General features: G+C 47.0%; 1 protein-coding gene across 4 annotated transcripts in view; it reads left to right on the top strand.

Moving 5' to 3' along the window:
- The window catches only part of SASH1 (SAM and SH3 domain containing 1), a 266,274-nt gene that overhangs the window by 165,541 nt on the left and 78,556 nt on the right, over positions 1-22,177 (top strand). For all 4 annotated transcript variants that reach the window (XM_060114659.1, XM_060114657.1, XM_060114660.1 and 1 more), the window contains exons 5-6: positions 18,827-18,867; positions 21,307-21,393. In XM_060114659.1, the coding sequence (XP_059970642.1) occupies positions 18,827-18,867; positions 21,307-21,393 (128 nt within the window). The remainder of the gene's footprint in view (positions 1-18,826; positions 18,868-21,306; positions 21,394-22,177) is intronic.

The following is a 22,177-nucleotide window of genomic DNA, read 5'->3' as shown; positions in this document are numbered from 1 at the left end:
CCTAGGTGGTGACTGTGTGCGTGCGTGCGTGTGTGTGTGTGTGTGTCACCTCCCACGCTAAGGCCAGGATCTTTTACATAAAAGGCTTTCAGTAATGTTGGGTACATGCGTGAGTGAGTGGGTGAGTGCACACTGGTACATGCCACGTCTTCTCCACCCCATGAGAATCCCTCCATCCTCCCAAACCGTAATTCCATTTCTCTCCCCTCCTAGTTGCTAAACTTTTCCCCTAAAACCGGACTCCTCTCTTCCTTCCCTGCTGAGATGCCCTTCCCAAGGTCCGAGGCCCCTCCCCCTCGCAGATGCTTGTTGCATTTGGCACTGATTTTCCCTTTGGCCACGCTGCTCTCTCCGCCCTTAGCGTCCATGACTTTGTGGTTTCCAGTTTCTCTCCCCGCACTTTATGCCCACTCTTGGCAGCTCCCTTCTTCCCTGCCCACCCCTTACTCTGGTTGTTCCCCTGGAGCTTTCATCCAGCCTGCAAGTTCTCCCAAGATACCTACCCCACCCGTGGCTTTGAACCACTGTCTCGGGCACCCACGTCACATCTACGCCTCTCCGTCTGCACCATCCCCCCATCTGGTGACCTGCCTGTTTGCAGTCTTTTTATTTTTTTATTTTTTATTTTTTTGCGGTACACGGGCCTCTCACTGTTGTGGGCTCTCCCGTTGCAGAGCACAGGCTCCAGATGCGCAGGCTCAGCGGCCACGGCTCACGGGCCCAGCCGCTCCGCAGGACGTGGGATCTTCCCGGACCAGGGCACGAACCCATGTCCCCTGCATCGGCAGGCAGACTCTCAACCACTGCACCACCAGGGAAGCCCCTGTTTGCAGTCTTTTGTCTGATGTCTGCTCATTGCGATTCCAGTCACCCCAAGCTGCACATTCTTATGGTAGAACATACCACCCCTTCTTTATCCTTCCTTCTCACTGTGACAACCTGTTCTTTGCCCATATGTCCCCTCTTTTGTCCTAGGGACCACTTTCCACACTTCACGCAGCCTTTACCTCTTATTCCCACTCTTCTTCCACGATTCCAAAACCTAACTGCCAAATCTTGTTGCTCCTACTTCTACAACTTTCCCTTGTTCCCCTCCTTTTCATCTTCACTACTCCACGTGAGACCCTGAACGGTCTTCTCACGAACCGGAAAAGAGCCTTCAGGAAGATACTCCCTAAAGCACAGTTAGGCAATTAGGTCCCGTCACACTGAGAGGATGCTGAGATCCCCTCAGGGACACTTACAGTTTAGGATCTCTGCAGGCTTTCACCTTCGTGATCAAAACCCGCCCCCCCCCGTGCCTCCTCCTCCCCCCCTTCCCCCCATAGAGCACCAGCTCATCTTTACTGCTGCATCTCCCAGTTTCCCAGCCACGTGACCCAGTTCCAGACCCACGGGATGCTCTTGTTTCCAGATGCCTCCTGGGTTGTCTGGCGTTCCTGCCTTGAAAGCATTTCCTTCTTTTAAGTCCTGTTTTAAGGACTGCTTCTCCTTGAATGCTTTCTCAATCCCGTCGCCGGCTGTATTCTTTCCGCCTGTTGGATTCCAGCAGCAATTTTGTGTGGATTCGATGTCTCTTAACGTACCGTCGTGTGCTTCATCATCATCACTGTTGTCAACACTATAGCACTGCTTCTTGGGTTATTTATGTGTATTGGGCACTGGTGCTAGTCACTTTCATGGTATGTTATCAGTTAACTTCTCATGAACTCATTGAGATACGTACTATTTTTGAGGATAAGTACCTTGCCTAAGGTCCCAGAGCAAGAGACAAAAATCCTAATCTGGTCGAAGTGCCATTATAGCCTTGGGGGGAAGATGCCTGGCCTGAAAGCGGATTCTCTGGGTTCGTATCCAGGTGCTTTCTTCCACCTCTTGGCTAGTTACTTACCTTTATATCTACAGATTCCACAACTATAAAATGAGGATAACCATCACAGTACTGGCCTCAGTAAGCTATCAGGCATCTAATAGGCACTCAACAATCTTGTCTGTTATCATTGTCTGTTCCGTCTGACCCAAGTTCATGCCCTTGCCCCTGGCTCTAGCCCCTTGTGCACTTTTCTCATCCCAACCCAACCCAGCATGATCATGGGCTCCTTGAGGCCATGAACTCACTCTCTTCCTCTCTTTGGATTTTCTTTAATATCCAGAACAGTGGTTTGCATAGAGCAAGTGCTCATTAAATACTTGCATGAAATTTATTAAATGCCCCCCAGCACTTTGAAGTAAGATTCAAACTGGATTCTCTCCAGGACTGGAATTACAGAAGACCTCCTTTGGTCTCACCTGTTAGCTAGCATATGCCCGTGTCTCCCTAAAATGATAGCAGTGTCATATGAAGTCAGTGCTTTCTGCTTGTGAATATTAGGATTAGAAAGACACCTGTTAAAAGCATTTTAAAAAACATGTAGTGGAGAGAACGGTAGTTTCCACAGATCCCCGGATCTCCTTCTAAGAGCTGCCACTCCCCTTAGCACCCGATTCCATTCTGCAGTCTTGTTCAAGTTGGGCTCCACATGACGTCTCCAGATAAAGGTATGATATGGAGAAGCACACAGAATATTAATTTTAAAAATCCTTAAAATGTTTTAAACCTGCAGTTTTGTTGGGAAAGTACACTTGTTTTAGTTTATTCTTCGTAACAGATTTACTGAGTTATAGTTCACATACCATACAACTCACCTGTTAAAAAGTATACAAGTCAGTGGGTTTTAGAACGTCTATTCTCGGGGGTTTTTGTGACTGTCACCACAGTCCGTTTTGGAGTATTTTTGTCAATTCAAAAAGAAATCCTGAAATGTGTAAGAAATTTCAGAAGTTCTTTCGAGGTGGGACCTCCTCCTCTTCCTCAGTTAGCTCGTTCCCAGCGCCTGGGCTTGAGGAGAGGGGCTCAGGCTTCATCCGTTGGTGGAAGCCCCCTGAGGGCAGGGGCCGAGGCCTGTGGTCGCGTGGACTCCTGTGTGACGGGCCGGGGCTCTCTTTCTCACCGGTAAACGTGAGCTCTAGAAGCCCACATGCACGGTGACTGTTTATCAGTCCTCCTTGGGAACGGACCAGAGTCAGTGAGACTTGCTGATGAGGCCTGCAGGTTTGCTGGGAAATCCAGGTCAAGCCGTGTCCCCCGGAGCTGAGACTAATGCATCCCGTTTCCACATCCTGTTTGTGGCAGAGCTGTGGGGCGTGGAGGGGAACACCACTTCTTTCCCGTGGGGAAAGAGCACGTGTGAGGAGTGCAGCAGCCTTGTGGAGGCACGTTCTTCAGAATGGCTCACAAGTCGGTTCGGCCCGGTTCAGGGGGGTGCGTCCGCACTGTCCCCCCAGGAAAGGGAGGTGGGTGCTCGTGGCCCGTTAGAGCCGCACCAAAGGCGACTCGGGCCCCCAGTGTCTGGTCCTTGGAGCTCACAGGGAGGAGGGGGCGATGTGAGACAGGCAGACAGCAAACATAAGTTTCAGAAAATAAATAGGCTGCACCAAGAGCGAGGCATCGCCATATGTAGTCTGTATTCCTTTGCTTTAATCAGTTGAGCAGTAGCCATCTGCCAGGGCTGTGGACACGAGGGCAAGGTCACTGTCCAGGGACTGGGCTTCCAGTCTGTCTGTGATTGTCACCCCTCCAGGCTTCAGCTCCCAGTGACACGGCAGTGAGCCTGAGTCAGGGGGTCTCCGGGTTCCTTCTAGCCTGGGACATCGCTCATTTTCTGACCTATTCCGAAGCGTGCTGGGCACCGGCCAGACTCGCCACGTTCACTGTCGCTCATGTGAGCTTTGGTGTTGGACAGAATCCGAGCCTGAATTTAAGCTCTGCTAGTTGTGGGATTTAAATTCTCCAAGCCTCGGGTTCCTAATCGATAAAACGTGCAGGATAAAAGCCCCTTCCGAGGGTGGTTGTGTGAAATCCCCAGTGCCGTGCCTGCCTAGGTAGGTGCTGTTCTCTCCCCAGCCGCAGAAGGTAGGGTGCTGCCCGGCACGGCAGTGCACCTGTGGTTTCCATCCTGCGTCTCAGTAGACGGTGCCAGACACGCGGCTCGTAGTGGCCACGGTCACCTACAATGCGCCTCTCCCCCATGAGCTCTCCTGTCCTTTCAACGCCCCAAAGATAGGAGGGTGGGGGAGGGCCGGGAGACAACCACCGCTTTCACAGAGCCCGTGCGGTCGCAACGTGCTGAAATATGTGTTTGTGTGGGCCGCACACGTGTGTGCTCCATCGTGCAGCATACTTGAGGGGCTCAACATTCCAGAACGCAGGGGCTCCAAGTAAGAGCAGCTGTGCCAGAATTCTCCACCTCAGCTGTTTCCCTCTGAAAACTCTATGGCCCCGAGCTCTGTCTGGTGAGGGAGCCTCCAGCTGACCCAGCCCAGCTTGAGTCCACGTGCCTGGGCTGCATCGAGCGACTGCAGGAGGTACTTAGCGTGCAGAGGTGGCCCCCGATGATTGTCTGTCCTGCAGGAGAGGTGACCAGAACACTGGGCCGGGGAGGAGGGGGGCTATCAGTAAATAAATAGCATTCCTTTCCTGGTAGGAATAAGGGAGGACCCATACCTACCACTTGTGTGTGTAAATCCTCCTAACAAAACTATAATGTGGATGGTAGTTGGCAGTTAAGGAAACCGAGGTTTAGAAAGGCTAAATGATATCCCAAGATCACGAGTCCAAAAACCTTGGTTGAAGCAGTGGTGGAATTCCAATCCAGATCTGTTTATCTGCCAGCGCCACGCCTTTATCATAGACTCCACCACCAGGACCACACAAGGATGGATGCACTTAGGGAAGACAGGCTAGGCCTCTAGTGAAGTTTAATTGAATAAACACTTTTCATGTTTCGGCTGTGTGGACGAATATGCTAGGCCCTGGAAAGATGAACAGGATAGGAAAGGTCGCCATCCTCTGACACCCCGAAGAAGACAAGACGCAGTGATATGATACCCTGTAGGCACAGTGCAGAGGGACTGGAGGAGGAGGGACCGCCCACCCCTGCAGGGAGGGGCGGGGCCGAGAGCCACATAAATTCCCCATCAGTCAGGGTTCTGTTGGAGAAGCAGATGTTAGGGTCACGTCGTTATAGCATTTTGACCTCCTGTGTCTATGGAGGCTGCTCCCTCTTTGTCCAGGGATGTGGCCTGAAGTCCGCAGGACTGGCACTTGGGGCAGAAATGATGTGGGAAAGTGGGGAAAGAGGACAGATCGCCGCCTACAAGGATGGGCTGAAACCCGGTCATCTTCACGACCGCCCAGCAAGCCTCCAACGTCAGGAACCCGCAGGAGGGGCTGGCATCCTTCCCCGGGAGGGAAGCAAGCCACAGGCCCAGGATCGGAGACCCCGAGGAGGAGACTGGGCAGGAATGCGAGCACTGCAGCCCAGCTGCTGCCCTGCCACTCGGTGACCCAGGGGACACGTGACGACGTGTGTTGGCCTCAGCAGGGCCTCATGCCCTGCACTGACCCTGAAGCCCAGAAGGAAAACAGCTACCACGCCGCTTCTGCTTTGCGCACCTCACGTGAACCATCTCACGTGGCCCACGCTGACCCGGTCGGGGGAGGGGATCTGGGAAACGTAGTCCAGCTGAGCTAAGGTGACGGGCTGCAGATCCACCACAGCTCCCCAAGTCAAGGCTCAACCCCGTCCCGACCTTCTCTAAAAGCTTTGTCCAAATAAAACCTCACAGTCAGGAAAACGCTTGAAGCATATCTGCTGCTTGTTTTAGCTTAGTGTATTCTGTATTCGCTTATGAAAACCTCACTGGCAGTACTGCTTTCCATATTCTGGAGGTGGTGGAGTACAAGGATACAAGGAGGGGGTGGAGAAGGGAGGATGGGGAACGCGTTTCCCATTTTCTACCGGGTTCCAACAGTGATTCTAAGCACATCCGCAAGGCAGAGTCAGCTGGAGAGCTTGTTGAAGACAGACCCTCAGGCCCCGCCCAGCCCTGATGAATCGGATTCTCCAAACGTGGAACTCTGGAGCCTGTAACAAGTTTCCCAGGAGGTTCTCAAGCAGCAGCTTGGCTTTACGAACTCTGCCAAAACCTGTTTCTCGTCAGTCAGATTGAAGCTCTGTGCTTCTTCTCCGCACCTCAGTCACCAGTGGATCCCGGGGCCGCTCAGATGACGCTGGTAGACGTCAGTTACCGTCATGGTGTCCCTGGCAGCGCTGCCTGGTGTCCGAATCATCTCTAGCAGGTGCTCGTGCGTCACTTCAGATGAAGCCACAGAATCAGGAGGAAGGATGTGAAGCAATCAATCCGAGAGCAGAGTGAGACCAGCCAGCGGAATTACAAGGTTCTGGGAGGAGTCGGCAGCCTCTTCATGACTTTGAATGTGGAGGGCACGAGGCTGTGGCAGAGGAGATGTGCGGGGATCTAAAAATGAGATCTGACGTACTGTGGTGATGACTGCATGGTACATACAAATATCACATCACTGTGTCGTACACCTGAAACTCACATGAGGTTATAGGTCAAGTGTACCTCAATTTAAAAAATGAGATCTGAGAAGATAGGAAAGCTTGAGTTCCCATTTTCATAGTATTTATAACATCCAAACGTTTTTCATCAGCTGTGTCTTGAAGGAATTAAAAGTGAAAAAAAAAAGAGGGCTTCCCTGGTGGCGCAGTGATTGAGAGTCCGCCTGCCGATGCAGGGGACACGGGTTCGTGCCCCGGTCCGGGAGGATCCCACGTGCCGCGGAGCGGCTGGGCCCGTGAGCCATGGCCACTGAGCCTGTGTGTCCGGAGCCTGTGCTCTGCAACGGGAGAGGCCACAACAGTGAGAGGCCCACGTACTGCAAAAAAAACCACACAAAAAACAAAAATGAAAGAAAGACTGTGGCAGTGGTCGCTGTGGGAAGGACCCGATCCTTTGTGCTGCCGGCCAGGAGACGTAGGGCTGGCAGGTGGCTCCCATACCCCTGTCCTAGAGGTGGTTGGTCCCTGTGCCTCCAGCACGTGATCAGGCAGCCAGGAAGGCCCCTGCATGCCCGCAGCTCTTCCAGCTTTGGCCTTCAGAGGCGGCTTCACTGACTCCCCCCTCCCTTCCCAACAGCTGACAGAAGAAAGGCTGGCAGCAGCCCTGGACCCCGCATCCCTCCCCAGGTTCCTCTGTGTCCAGATGGCACAGCGGCCAGTGCAGCCGGCGTGGCTTGGGTGATGGTGAATGGGAGCCACTGTTTGTTTCCACTGAGAAAGTTCTGACCCGCTTCCGGAGCCATCGCCATGGAAACAGACTGAAGAGGTCATTGAAAGGAGCCTCTTTTCCTCCTGTCTCCCCGCTCCCTTTCCCCATCCCGAGGCTCTGGCGGGTAGGGGCCAGCTCTCTGCAGCCTGGCTTTCCCTGCTGGTCCATGCAAATTTGATAAGCATACCAAAGGGCGGTTTTCCTTACTGTGCCAGCCTCTGCTGGGATAAATTACCCCATATGCACCCTGTACCAGGCAGAGGGGCACTCCCTTGCCACACCCGTTCCTGAGCTCCGGGCTGCATCACACATACTGATAACCAAACAGCCTTCCAGAGGAGCAGGCAGGTGCTTCCCTGTTGATCCAACCAGCCTCAAATCTCAGCCACGTTTCCTTGCAGAAAAGCCTTTCTTGGACCACATATTTATTACACATATGCAGTAAATTTTAAAGGGGAAATAACTAGAAGGAAGGAATAATTGTGCTCTATTTACAGAATAAACAGCAGCCATTAAAAATGTAAACAAAGCTACTTACAGGTTTTTTTGTTCTCATTTTATAAAAACTAGCTTTTGTTGTGAAAATAATGTGATAAAATCCTGTTTTGGTTTATTTTGGTTTTGACAGTAATTTAGTAATTCTGAAGATAATAAAAACCTGAATAAAATGTAAACTTTGGGACTTCCCTGGTGGCACAGTGGTTAAGAATCTGCCTGCCAATGCAGGGGACACGGGTTCGAACCCTGGTCCGGGAAGATCCCACGTGCCGCGGAGCAACTAAGCCCGTGCGCCACAACTACTGAGCCTGTGCTCTAGAGCCTGCGAGCCACAACTACTGAAGCCCGTGTGCCACAACTACTGAAGCCTGTGCACCTAGAGCCCATGCTCCGCAGCAAGAGAAGCCACCGCAATGAGAAGCCCGCGCACCTCAACGAAGAGTAGCCCCTGCCCGCCACAATTAGAGAAAACCCTGTGCGCAGCAATGAAGATCCAACGCAGCCAAAAAAAAAAAAAAAAAAAAAAATTAAAGTTCGCATCGAGGCCGTTAAAGGAAGGCATTGGTTTTTACTGTTTACACCAAAACGAGAATGAACAGAGAAGTTCAAGACCTCTTTTTTTTTTTTTAACGCTTTAATTTGTACGCCTGTTGAGGAAACATCGAAAGTCAGAGCTTGACCTGGGGCTGCAGCCACCTGCGGCCAAGTCACAAACTTAAATTGCACTGTCGGTGCCAGTAAGTGCACATCATTTTGGCTTCGGGCTCACAGTATCGTGACTCTGGTTTTTAGTGGGTAGGACATTGGATTGGACGTCAGAAGAGCTGAGTTTAAGCCCCAGCTCCGTGACTTAGGGACAAGTCACTTCCATGAATACTCCAGGCCTCAGTCTCTCCATCTGTGTAATGGGGCTAGTTCTTTTCAGGGACTCTGTGAGCCTGAAATCTGATGAGATATATATGAATGTGCTTGATAAACCCAGACCAATGCTTTATAGAAGTTTGTCATTTTTACTTCTTAACAACCAAATCTGTAGTGTTGAGGCACATGGGGGCATATTTTTTTCATAGAGCAAGGAGTCTGGAGGTAGGTATTCCAAGGAATTATTTCCTCTACTCCCGTATCCTTAGTATGTGACTTTCTTCCTTATAATAAAATGACAACTGCTGGGGCATTCTGCCCATGTTTCAGGCAGGACCAAAGGAAAGGGCAAAGGGCAAAAGATGTGTGAAAACTGAGTCAGTTTCTTCTCACTGTGAAATCACTAGCTTTCCCAGAACTTTACCCTGCTGTAAAGTTCCAGTTATGTCTTCTTGGGCAACCCAGACACCTGGCCTCCACATGCTGCAAGGGAGTGTGGGTGGGTGAGGAATTTAACAGGGCACACTGCCACCCAAGCAAAATCAAGGTTCTCTCAGTAAGAATGAAGACGAGAATGGATATTGAAATGGAAATCAACTGGCCTTGCCAGTGATGAGCACTCACTCAACTGTTCGTATCTCGCAGTGCGTCAGTATAATCTACCGAATTATCTTGTATGCTCCTGAAGGTATGGACCATGGGGTGTGTATCTCCTTCATGCAGCTGCAGAGGGCTTCATTGTCTGTACCAAACATGAAACACTGAGCAAGAAATCATCCTTGGGTGTTTTTATAAGAGACTGATTAGTTATTGATGCCTTTTTATAGGAACTTTCATATAAAGATAATATTACATACCCTCCACTGTGTCACGTGGATATTCTGAAGATAAGTTACTAAATCTGAAGCACTGGGAAGGCATTTATAACTTCTCGGTGCTGAGATAGATGCCGGTACTTTCCACAGTGCCATGAGCATCGCAGCTGGCATCCACAGCAAGGTTTTAGACAGGTTAGACCCAGCAGGCTACAAATGAAGAATGTGGCCCAGATGGAAAAGAGGAGACGCACTGAGAGGTTTTAGAAACCTTGGAGGATGACCGTCTGCGATCCCAGGTTGGACTTCCCCTGCCCCCAGCACCCTTCTGTGGGCATGTTGAGCTCTGCACTTGTGCACTTTGTATAGTCTTAGCTGGAGTGAAGTTGTGGCAGCGACACAACTAGGCCGTGGGCCTCCATTGTGGAGAGACGGCTTTTGGCTGCTTTTCAGACAAGAAACTCAAACTTCTGACAGTGTCCTGCATCATTAACTTTCGGCACAAATGACCAGTTGGTGAATGAAAGGACACACATCTCTTTCAATGCACCTTTGTGAAGGATTTGCAGACTCAACAGGGATGGAACCGTGCTCTTGGCCTGGAGAGCTTGTTGGTCACCTCCGAGGTGCCAGAGAGCCCACCCCTTCCATGTTGAGAAACTAAGTGCATTCTAGAGAAGGACTATGAGAGACTTGACCCCATAAGGAGAGCTGGGTGAGAGCAGAGGCCAGCGGTCGTGATCGCGGGCTTCTTGGTGGTGGTGCTTATCACGTGCAGGCATGTTCTAAACACCATGCAAGTCACAGTTCACTGAAACCTCTAGAAAACCCATATGATCAGTAATAACATTGTCCCCATCTTGCATAGGCTGAAACTGGGATTCAGTGAGACTAAGTGGCTGGTCCAGAGTTGCTAGTTAGTAAATGGTAGAGCTGTCTTTGAACACTGGCAGTCGGACTCCAGAACCCACCTTGCGAGCCGTTGTGCTGGGCTGCTTCCTGGGTCGTGGCCTCAGAGAAACATTAGAGATTATGTCATTCATGTCTAGATACCAGTGAGCTGCCCATGCATCTCCATGTTGACATCATGTCCAATCATTCGTGTATTTTTTTTCATTTTAAGAAAAACATGGACTGCTTTCGTAAAGTGCAGTTGAGAAGTGGAAGAGGAATCACTATGTCCATTCTAACTATGTGAGGGCAGGTAGTGTTAAAAAAAAATGGCATGCTTTGCAGCAGAAGAGATCTTGTTTAATACCTAGAACTTCCACCTCCCTAATATAATTAGCAGAGGATTGAGGGATAACAAAAATGATTGTTGTTAGAAGGCAAGCTGCACACCCAGGTTGGCTGTGTCTTTCTGTTTTTCTGGATAAGATGCTCCTCTTGAGACATCTTGTATGGAAGGAATAGGCTCACCTAAAGTGATTCTGATGGCAGTTTTAAAACCAAAGATATTATAAAGCAGAGAGTAGAATAAGAAAAATTTGAAGAGGCCAAAACTCATAGCTAGAAATTGCAAACTTTTCAAATGTTCTTTGAGCATTTTCCAAGTGTGAGAATTTGATTTGTGTGGTAAGAGACCCTCTTGAAATTGGAATGAAAGATTGGGTGGTATTCTCTTTTGGGGTGGGCGGGGCCTGTACCGTGCCGCTTGTGGGACCTTAGTTCCCCAACCAGGGATCGAACCCGCGTCCCCTGCAGTGGAAGTGAGGCGTCCTAACTGCTGGATTGCCAGGGAATTCCCTGGTATTCTTGCTTTGGGACAATGTCCACACTTAAACCTGGAAACCCTGCCATTTCTTTTGGAGAGTTAATATTACATGATTGATGGGCCCCAATTATTTCCCATGATATGTATCCATATGGAAATCTACTCAACATAAATGAAGAATTATTTAGTAAACACTGTGTTGAACGCAGTCAGCTAACTTGGCACAGTTCTTACTGCTTAAGGAAGACAGTAGGATATAAGCAAATATTAATTATACTATGCTGAAAACAATGGATAAAGTGTGTTGGCATCTTGTCCAATTGTTGTTTTGATTTCTTTTTATTTTTTGGAAAATATGAAATTAAAAAAAATTTTTTTATTGGAGTATAGTTGATTTACAATGCTGTTAGATGGTTTTTGTTTCTGTCTTTTTTTTTTTAATTATGAGAAAAACATGAATTGCTTGTATGAAGTGAGATTGAGAAGAGGAAGAGAAATCACTACATCCGTCCCAGTTTTTTGAGGCAAGTTTATGTAAGAAAAATAAGAAAGAGGAACCTTGGTGATTCAGAAACTGCTGGAGTCTAGAATAGGGGCTGAGTAGTGGCAGTGCTCAGTGGGATGAAGGTGGTATCATCCTGCCCAAAGACCAAGCATATTCGTGTGTTTGAGGTAGCTCTGGGGAGCAGTAAGAGGTCACATTTACTGGGACCTCAACAAGCGCCAGGCACTGCCCTCAGCCCTTTATATTCACTGTCTCCTGTAATTCTCCTAACAACCCACCAAGGGAGGTACAGTTTTTACACCACAGTTTTACTTCACATAAAAAAGGAAAATACGGCTTAGGTTTGCGGCAGCGCTGTCACGGGTGTGCCTGACTTCTGAGCGTGTGAGCACTGAGCCTGTGCAGTGTTGGCCACGGCCTTGGATTTGGTTCTTGCCTTCGTCACTTAGGAAGGTGACCTTTCAACAAAAAGCCAGAAAGTACAGGCCAGGAATAGAGTGTGAAATGAAAGAAAAAGCCCCTATGGAGAGTGTGTTCACCAGGGTGACAACACGTCACCAGCGTTGTCATCGGTACTGAATATTCAGGGAGTTCTAACAATAAGCCAGCCGCATGGCAAGAGAGTTACCTTCCATCCCAGCCAGTAAACTGGCAAGCTAATTTCCACTGTGTGTATGAAATACAATGGTTATTGGCTGGGAAGGGCCCCATCAGGGGTAAAGCAAGAGATTACGGAGGGCACGGAATTTAAGGAGGCACGTGCTCCCTGCAACCCCCAACCCCAAGAGTGGGGACCCTCCATGTCGGATGCCTTATCCTAGCCCTTACCCCGTGGCTGGGGAAAGGGTGGTCCTTAAATTTTCATGGCAGACAGTGGATAGTGTGAGCTGAATTTTGTTTCATGTTTATTTCTATTAAATAGAGAAGAAATGCTCCTATGTGAAAAATATCTTTGCTACCCAAAGGATAATAAGAAATGTCAAATTAAGGAATTACCTATTTTACACAAAATGATTTGTCACTAAATATGAAAAATATAAATGTGAGTAGTTTGTTATATTTAGGTAAGGTATAAAGCAAAAGAAGGGAATTCCCTGGCAGTCCAGTGGTTAGGACTTGGCGCTTTCACTGCTGGGGACCAGGTTCGATTCCCTGGTCAGGGAAGTAAGATCTCACAAACCACGTGGTACGGCCAAAACGAGAAAAAAAAAAAGAATAAAGCAAAAGAGAATATTAACTACTAAAAACGCCCTCAGCCCATTTACCTTCTCCCCCCCCCCCCCCCGCCGTGCACGTATAATTCAATAACACAGATGCCTCAGTCCTTTTTCTGCATCTTGAGGAAAATTGCTGCTGGCTTTGGGGACTGCCTTGGCAGGCCAGGGGATGATGCAGGCAAAGACCCAGACACAGCAAAAGCTCTGATTCAAAATCCAGCAGGAAATACACTAATAATGTATATGAGTGTATTTCCGGAGACTCAAGATAAAGAAACATTTAAAACCTCTTAAGTATACATTTTCCAGTAACATGTAACACATGGTCCTTTCTTAGAAATGAGGTTAGAACAGTTTTTCTTTTGTTTTTTGTTTGGTTATAATGAAGTTTCTGGACAGTCCATCAGAACAAAAACACAAAGTCTATTTTAGGAATTCCTTTATGCGTGGGCATTTGTTATACCTTTCTGGTGTGCCAGCCTAAGTATGTAACAACGAGATAGAGCTGTATCTGCCTGGAGGTACCTTAGGCTATTTATCTATAAATAGACAGAAGAAGAAAAATGGGTTTGAGCCAAATGATGTGGCTTCCTTTCCTTCGACAAGCAGACAAGAGGACCATGCAGTAGTAACACAACCGAATCCTGAAAAGTGTTTTTGAAATACTTAGTTCTTATAAACCCATAGGCCATGTTCACATTTGGGGTTGAAAACATGCTCTCTGCTCACAAATCCTTCTGAGTGTCATTCCAAGAACTTACCCAAGAGCCAGGCTAGTGTATCATGTGATGTGATTTTCTTTCATGTCAATGAGAAGCGATATGTTCAGTGAAGTGGGTGAAGCTTTGGACTCAGACACACAGTTAAGTCTCTGACCACCTCTGTGTCCTTAGGCAAGGTGGAATCCTATATACAAACGAAAAGAATTTCATTTTGACCTTTGTTAGTTTCCTCTTTCACTCTGGTCTTATGTGTATCTCTGCTGTGAAGCAATAGATTCAATGGAAAAATAGAGCAACCTAGAATTTACCCTGTATGGTGCCTGAGGCAGCAATATCATCTGTGTTAAATTGATTTTAGTATTATTCTAGCCAGAAAGGTAAAAGTGTACTTTCCTGGTTTTCCTTCTCTCCACTGGCCCCTCCCCAGAAGTCCCATTGCCTGCTTCCCCTGCTTTTCCTGACCCATAAAAAGTGGATTGCCCTTGAGCTCAGTCTCAGCTTCTGTTCAGTTTCAGTTGGTCTCCTGGCTTTAAATATCCAAGTGACTTCCAAATTCTTAACTCCAGTCCTCAATGAGTCCCCTGAACTTAGACTCACATATCCAACTATCTCACTAATATCTCTGCAGGGGTGTTCAACAAACACCTCAAACTGAACGTGGCCCAAGTAGACCTCTTACTTCCTCCTTTCTTTCCCTACCAGTCTTCCCCAGTGGAGGGAGTGGATGTCATGCCAGCTTATCATTGAGGTATCTGCTCGTCTGTCACCTCTTCAGAGAGGCCTTCTCTGTCCATCCTTTCTAGAATTCTCCCTACTTCTCGATCTGCACCCCCCATCCTAGCTCCAGGGGAACAGGGATCTTACCCATCTTTTATTTACTGCTATGATCTCTGCGCCGCAGGGATGCCAGACTCAGAATGAGAGCTTGATAAATATTTATTGAATGAAAGAAGCAATGAATAAATGAATGAGTGAAAAGGAAGGAAGGAAGCAGTTTCACAAAGAATTTGCTAAAGACTGGAGTGTAGGATGAAAAGAATTGGCTCAGTTCTGGGGATGCTGTCCCTCAAATTGATTTTTTGATCTAATTCATGTATTCCTTATAATTTTCTGAAATGAATTTGACCTGCAGGGAGGACTAGAGTAGTTTTAGGGGCCTTGAGGCAAGTTTACACTTATGCAGTTTTGGGGTCTAATAGTAGTAGTTATCGATGAAAAGGTACTAAGATTGAGTTCAGAGACTTTAAATGCAAAACTATTAAATGCTTTAATAGATTCTCAAAGTGCAACCGAATATTAATTATTGCTTCCCAGTCGTTGAAATCTGCGTGGAAATCCCCATCCTTTTTACCCTGTTGACAGTGAAAGTGATGGCTAGAAATAGGCTGCCATTTTCGTCTGCAGTATCCGGCTGGAAGGATGTATTACGAGGAGGCCTCTTTGTTTTGTTCTGTTTTTATAAATGTATTTATTTTACTTATTTATTTTTGGCTGCATTGGGTCTTCAGTGCTGCGCACGGGCTTTCTCTAGTTGCGGGGAACGGGGCTACTCTTCGTTATGGTGCGTGGCCTCTAGGCGTGCAGGCTTCCGAAGTTGTGGCTCGCGGGCTCTAGAGCACAGGCTCAGTAGTTGTGGCACACGGGCTTAGTGGCTCTGCGGCATGTGGGATCTTCCCGGACCAGGGCTTGAACCCATGTCCCATGCATTGGCAGGCAGATTCTCAACCACTGCACCACAAGGGAAGCCTGAGGAGGCCTCTTTAGAACTGACTTCTGAGCATCAATTTCTTCCACCAGGAGATCCGTAAATGACCCCTACCACCTCCTGCCATCCGAATTTGGAATTTGGTGACATCACTGACTTTTGTTCCTGCTGGATGAATTTTATAATCAGTCTCGAGGAGAAAGGAGATGGCATTTTGCATTGTTTCTCTGCCAGCTTCTGTTGGTAGGGAAGATTCACTGCATCCAAATTAAACTTGATATGGCGTCCTTTTACCCCCTTTGTGAATTGATGAGCTGGGGGGCCTCATGCTTATGAAACATTGGCTTGCTATCATTGACCAGTATCTAGATTGTGAACTGGTGAAATTTTAAATACAAAATCCCCACTGGCTGCCCTAAGCAAGTTGAATAAAGAAGCTACAGTGCCATCTGCTGGCATTCTGGGGGAAATGCAAATGATGACTAGGAGAAGCACCTCTTATGTAACAAATAGATTAAAAAATGCAAACCCAAGGGTAAATATTCAAAACACATGATAATTTGAAGAAGGTAGATAAAAATAATGAAAAAGTTGTAAGCCAGCGTTTATAGAGGAAAATACAATTATATTTTGTGATAACTATGTAATAGTGAGAATATAAGTTTTCTGTAGTATGAATTTTGGAGTGTTTTTACAGTATTAGATACTCCCATTGGGCAGCACGAGTGAAAAATGGGTTGAAAACTTAGAAATGAGCCTTTGGATTTTTGAAGAATCGTACTGAGACAGGCAATTTTATATACACTTCATGCAGATAGGGAGAGTCAGGTGTATTTTGGAAAGACATCCGGTCCCATGATCCCTCAGTACAGCTCCTTGCTGGTCTGTAACCGGTCAGGGAAACGTGCGCCACTTTTGTAATTTCTGGAGACCATGGTTTTCTGTAAAATTGGGGTTGGATTAAATGATGGGCAGAATTCCTTACAACTCGATGAAGTGTATTATTCTAACCCAACAAAGGACTGAAGAAAAGTACTATTTCTTTAGACCATTTTCCCATGAAAATATTTCTTTTAGAAAAAGTGAAAGACATGTACATATTTTTAGTTTATTACATAGGTAAGTAGTTTATCAAGAGCTAGGGATAGTGGATATAGTTGTTTGTAAGCAATTAGGTCTTCAGTGTGAGTATGAAAATAAATGTGCCACTTCCTTTGCCATCGGAGGTCATCTACAGAAAGCTTGGTGACGATGCTGGTACATCATGGCCAGTTGAAGGAGGGTGGGCTGAGGCGTAGTACCATGACTTTGAGCTACAAATGCAACAGAGTAAAATTTAAAAAACAAAATTTAAGTATTCAAACCTTAGCGTAAACATTCTTTCCGAAGGATTTCCTGCCTTAATCCCCAGTCAACTAGCCAACTCTACTCAGCTGTCTGCTGGTATTTGCCTTGCTCCTACTTCTGTGGCCTTGAGCACCTTCCTGGCTTGTGTTTTTGTTCCTTCTCTTTTTTTTTTTTTTTTTTTTTTTTTTTGAGGTACGCGGGCCTCTCCCTGTTGTGTCCTCTCCCGTTGCGGAGCACAGGCTCCGGACACGCAGGCTCAGCGGCCATGGCTCACGGGCCCAGCCACTCCACGGCATGTGGGATCCTCCCGGACCGGGGCACGAACCCAGGTCCCCTGCATCGGCAGGCAGACTCAACCACCGCACCACCAGGGCATCCCTTTGTTCCTTCTCTTCATCCTCTTCCTCCTTCCTGGCCCTCTCCCCTCCCTCCCCCCTCCTCCCCTCCCCCTCCCTCCCCCTCCTCCCCTCCCTCCCCCCTCCCTCCCCTCTCCTCCTCCTGCTGTTGCTTCTCCTTCTTTGCTGGTACTTTGTTCATGTTTTGTCACCCTCCCTCCATTGTACGTCCCACTTCTTCATGATTGTCCATGTACCTTACTCACAATAGCATCAACACGTTTTTGCCGAACGAAGGAAACTGAAATAGCTATTTCATAGAAGCCTTTCAAGTAAGAATATGTTTAGGGATTTTCTTTTTTGTGTGTGGATTGGAGGGAGGAGAGTATATCCTAGAAGCTAAATGTGGCAAAATGTGCTGGCGAGGTAGATTTTCCGTACGTTTTCTGCACGGGCAGCGTGGTAGAAAGGGCAAGAAACCAGGCCTCAAGTCTAGCTCTTCAGCATCCAAGTCCTTTCCCCTGTTTGCTGTTCTTTGCTCTTACTGTCCCCTCATGGACAGCAGGGGTCTGTCAGGCTGTGGTGCTAGTCAGAAACAATTCTCTTCTCGCAGACGTGGGGTCTGCAGGTGCTTACAGGGCTCAAGTCTTCAAACGGCAGCCAGCAGTCAGCCAGCGTCGATGCAGCTGTTCCAAAGAGAGATGGCTTATCATAGGTGACTCTGCATGAGAGGAAGCCCCCTGCCCCTCTCTGGTCACCTTAAGTTCTAGGGGTCCTTTTTACCTGCCAGGTAGGCAGAAAATCCCTGCTAAGTGACTGGACGTTCTGCTTCTCTTCCTGATTGTTTCAGTGGAACTTTGGCCTCCATGCTTTCTCACGCTAAAGAGTGTTTCGCCAGATGCCACCTCCAGCCTCCATCCGGGTGGACGTACGAGCAGTGAAGGTTCAGGTGTAACCCCCCTGAGCATCCCTGCTTCTGTTCCGATGCAGGTTCCTTCTTCCCGGTTTTCCTGGTCAGCAAGCTCAGGGACACTGAACTTGCCCTCTCAGCTCTGGACCCACCTAGCGGAAGATTGTGCTCCACCTCTGTTCTTCCCCTTTTGAGAGAACCAATTTTAACTTTCTTTGGTTTCCCTGCCTTCTTCCTTTAAGTTGCTATCTGTCTATGTATATTCTGGAGAAAGGCTTGATCGCCTGGGTTTGGGGCCGGGTTCACTTTTCAGATTATTTGAGTTCGTCTGTATCCACAGTCACACACTGGCAGCTAGGGTCGGGGAGGGTGTGGGCCAAATCTGATGCCCAGACATGTGTTAATGAACTTGGACACATTTTTAGAAATATTGAATTATTTGCCATCCATAAAAATGTGGAGCTCTTGTAAAGGAAATGCAGGCTTCTGGCTTCGCTTTGAAATTGGAAGAGCTAGAGAAACATGTAGTGTACTTGCCAGATGGCAGCAAGAGACCAGAGGAGCTACATCCTAGCTGCCCCCCTACTTGGGGCATCCAACCTCCTGTTGCTTGATGTCCACAAACCCCTGCACCCCCCTTGTTTGTCCTCCAGGTGACCACTTTACTCATCTGCTGGGTCTATATTCTTATTATTATTTACCTTCTCTTTCTCACTTACATGAGAGACTTCTCAATGGCAGTAACTTAACATGTAAATAATGATTCACAGAAATGGAAGGCACTTCAGCAATCAGCCAATGAAGTCCATTCCCTTCATTTAATATAGGTCTTACCCTGGAGTGAGCCTTTAATTAGTGTTGACAAAGGCAGCAGATGGCTGGGGAAGACCATTGGTAAATATTCTATAGAAATTTCCCTGGCTCTCCTCAGTTGATTGACACTGGGTACCACTAGTTAGGAGGGTTTTCAGTCCTCACATGAAGGTAAAGCTCCCTGGTAATCACACTTGTTTTTCTTTTGTAGGAATCCTCTTCATAAGTCACACTCGGAAGACAGCTCTGTAGGTCAGTACCACTTTTCTTGGTTTAACCATTTGTAATTAATTATTTTCTTTTACTACTTTGCGGAACACATAAGTATGTGAACATACAAAAACCACAAAGGATCCTTCTACCCAGAAATAACCATTGTTAAGATTTTGGTGTATAGCTTTCCTCTCTTTTTCTGAATTTGTGTGGGTTTCAAAAAAGCATAATATGGATTGTATTCTACAATTGAATATATCCTGAGCATGTTCCTTCATGATGGAGTATTTTTTTATAGTAAACTTCTTAAGTCTGCATAATATTCTGTCATATTGGATGTGCCATAATTGAATCAACCAATCTCTTCTTTGCTGGGCATGTAAGTTGTTTGCAGTTTTTTCTCTGTCACAGGGAAATCATGCTACCACTAAAAATCCTTGAGCCTATCCCTGATCACGTCCTTAGGATAAATCCTTCTATTTGGAACTTTTGAATGAAAGATTATGCACAATTAAGGTGTTATAAAATCCACTCTTGATTTTGTAACATTTCTTCTGTTTGGGTCTAAGAAAGCCTGGCAAAGTAATCATGATTAGGTGCCTAAGTGCTCAAATCAAGCTTTGATTTGGATTTGAATCATGACTACCAGCTTTACTAGTTATGACCTTGGGCAAGTCACTTGCCTCTCTAAGCCTCGGTTTTCTCATCCACAAATGGAAACAAGAATACATCATGCGTTCATTGTGAGTGAGTATTAAGTGAGATATGCCATTAGATACAAAGCGTCTGGACATGCGAAGTGCGGGATAAATGTTAGCTCTTGCCATTTTTTTCTTAAGCTGCACCTCCATTTCAGAAACATTAAAATGGGAGAAGGGGAGAGTATAGCTTACAAGAAATACATTCTGTTCCCACATTGCTTGTGAGAAAGATTCAAGTAGTGATAATCCTACTTCACTGTAACCTTTCATGGCTGATATTTGCTGTTGTGTTTAGCCCAGAGGTAGCAGACACCTTCCAGATTCTGGGTGCAGAGGCAGCCTCAGGCTAGCGGACTCCAGTTTCCTTCCCAGAGTCCTGGGGATTGTCAGAACATAACGAGGGCATCCCGCTTTGACAAATAATGCCCTTAGCCTGGGAGCCCCTTGCGCGCAGTTTCCACGGGTCTGTTTTGTGCCACACTGCCTGGCACCGCCAGTCTAGACTGTGGAAACCAACAGTGCATCACTCCGCTGGACCCTGTTTCCAGTGGCCGTGGAGCAACCAGACACCAAACGGTGACGAAGCCGCAGCTTTGGGTGTGCCCCGTCCACGAGAGCAGATAGGGCTGCTGCTTCTTTGTTTTATTTTTAAAGAATAAAGGGCCACCCTCTTCTTTCCTTTTCCTTACTTTCCCCCTTTCCTCTTGCTTTTGAAAAGGTATCACTTGTTCCTGATGATCACAAGCTGACCAGATATGAAAACTGTCTAGGCATGACAGTGAATTTGTTTTCACTTCAAAGTCACCCAGAACAGTCTGGGAAGGATGGGAGACAGGAGCGGGGGACTGAGTTGGGAGATGTCACAGCAGGATAGCAGCCTGCTTTTCTCATCATGGTGCCCTGAGTGAGCTGTAGGTAGGTCAGCAGGTAGCCTGAGTATCAGAGAGGTGGGAATCGTGCCCCACCTACGCCATAGCTAGACCCGTGCCAATTCCACACCATAGAGAAATAGCTGGTTCCACGGGTCTGTCAACCCCACAGACACGTGGAACCAGCTCTACTGACCAGTGTGCACAGCACATACCAACCATCCTGTTCTCATCATTAAACCTGGGATAACAGAAATAAGTCAAGGGTAGATCAACAACAGGAATAACAACAAAACAAAGTTAACTTTTTAAAGTATCCTATTTGTGGTTCAGTTGAAATCATTGTGGCTGAGACCAAAGGGGGAAAACTATACCACAAGACAAGGCAGAATTAGACACACTAGTTAAACATCAAAGTGAAAATAAGAATGCATGTTTTGCCTGCTTTTTTTTTTTTTTTTTTTTTTTTTTGCGGTACGCGGGCCTCTCACTGTTGTGGCCTCTCCCGTTGTGGAGCACAGGCTCCAGACGCACAGGTTCAGCGGCTATGGCTCACGGGCCCAGCCGCTCTGCGGCACGTGGGATCTTCCCGGACCGGGGCACGAACCCGTGTCCCCTGCATCGGCAGGCGGACTCTCCACCACTGCGCCACCAGGGAAGCCCTTGCCTGCTTTTTTGATGTTTCTTTATTTCTCATCTTAACCCTACTGTACCATTTCTTGCTCTTAGGAAATTTGCATTTCTTTTAAACAACTTTATAGGCATTTCTAAGTCTTTTCACAAACTGAAAGAGAAGAACTGTCTTTTTGTGAAATCAAAGTATTCTTACAAGCTTTGAGTTGTAAGGAAGAGGCTACTTTTGTTATTCATGAATTTATTGCTTGTGCCTTTTTTTTCTTTTTTTAAAGGAAAAGTAGATTGGAAGAAGAAAAATAAGTATTTCTGGCAGAACTTCCGAAAGAATCAGAAAGGAATAATGAGACAGACTTCAAAAGGTACTGTAACACAGCTGGCAGACAGTAGGTCCTTTTAGCTCTAAAATGTTAAGAAGCTGCTAATCTAAATGGATGCTGTAAGTTAGAATAAGTCATTGCATGTGCCCATACGCTGTGCAGCCTTTCTGACATTCCTATCATTACTTTAAGACTTCATCCCAGTGGGGTTTGTTTTTTCTTTTTTTACATCAAAGAAATCAAATTGGAAAGAGTTCGCAGTCCTTTCTTTTATACATCTGACAGCAAAGACCAAATATTTCCTTTTCTCAGTCACATCAGCCTCAGGGAGATCTTTACTGGCCAAGATGGACCCTAAAAAGGTCCCGAAAGTCTTAGCATTTGTGAGTTTTGGACCCTCCCCCCTGCCCTGCCACTTGGGGCCTTTGCAATCTTCTGAACTGCTGGTGCTTTTCTGTGGCGGGGACAGTTACGGGGCTGTTACCCTTGGAAACTCTGTCTAATGGGCTGACATCATGGGAATTTGCCCGGGCTGCTTTGTGAAGGCAGTCCTGCCCTCCTCTTAGCTGTGTCTTTTGTTGTTGTTTATATAGTAAGTAAATATGTCATCCCTTTGAGGCCCGGTTATGTAATTTATGTTTCTCCAGTATTCAGACAGGGAGGGGAAACGAAGCTACTTCCAGATTCCAGTCTGGCTGGATAAGGTTATCATTAGATGAACATTTTTAGTTGCTCACCACTGACACGACTTATTTTCTTTTACAAAATCTTGGTGTCCTCGCCTGTGCAGGATGCTTCTCCAGTTATTCCTACACACGGAAATGAG

This window comes from Mesoplodon densirostris, chromosome 12, assembly GCF_025265405.1.
Source record: "Mesoplodon densirostris isolate mMesDen1 chromosome 12, mMesDen1 primary haplotype, whole genome shotgun sequence".
Taxonomy (NCBI): Eukaryota; Metazoa; Chordata; class Mammalia; order Artiodactyla; family Ziphiidae; genus Mesoplodon; species Mesoplodon densirostris.
The sequence above is the reverse complement of the archived record's forward strand: the minus strand, read 5'-3'. Positions and strand labels throughout refer to the sequence as shown.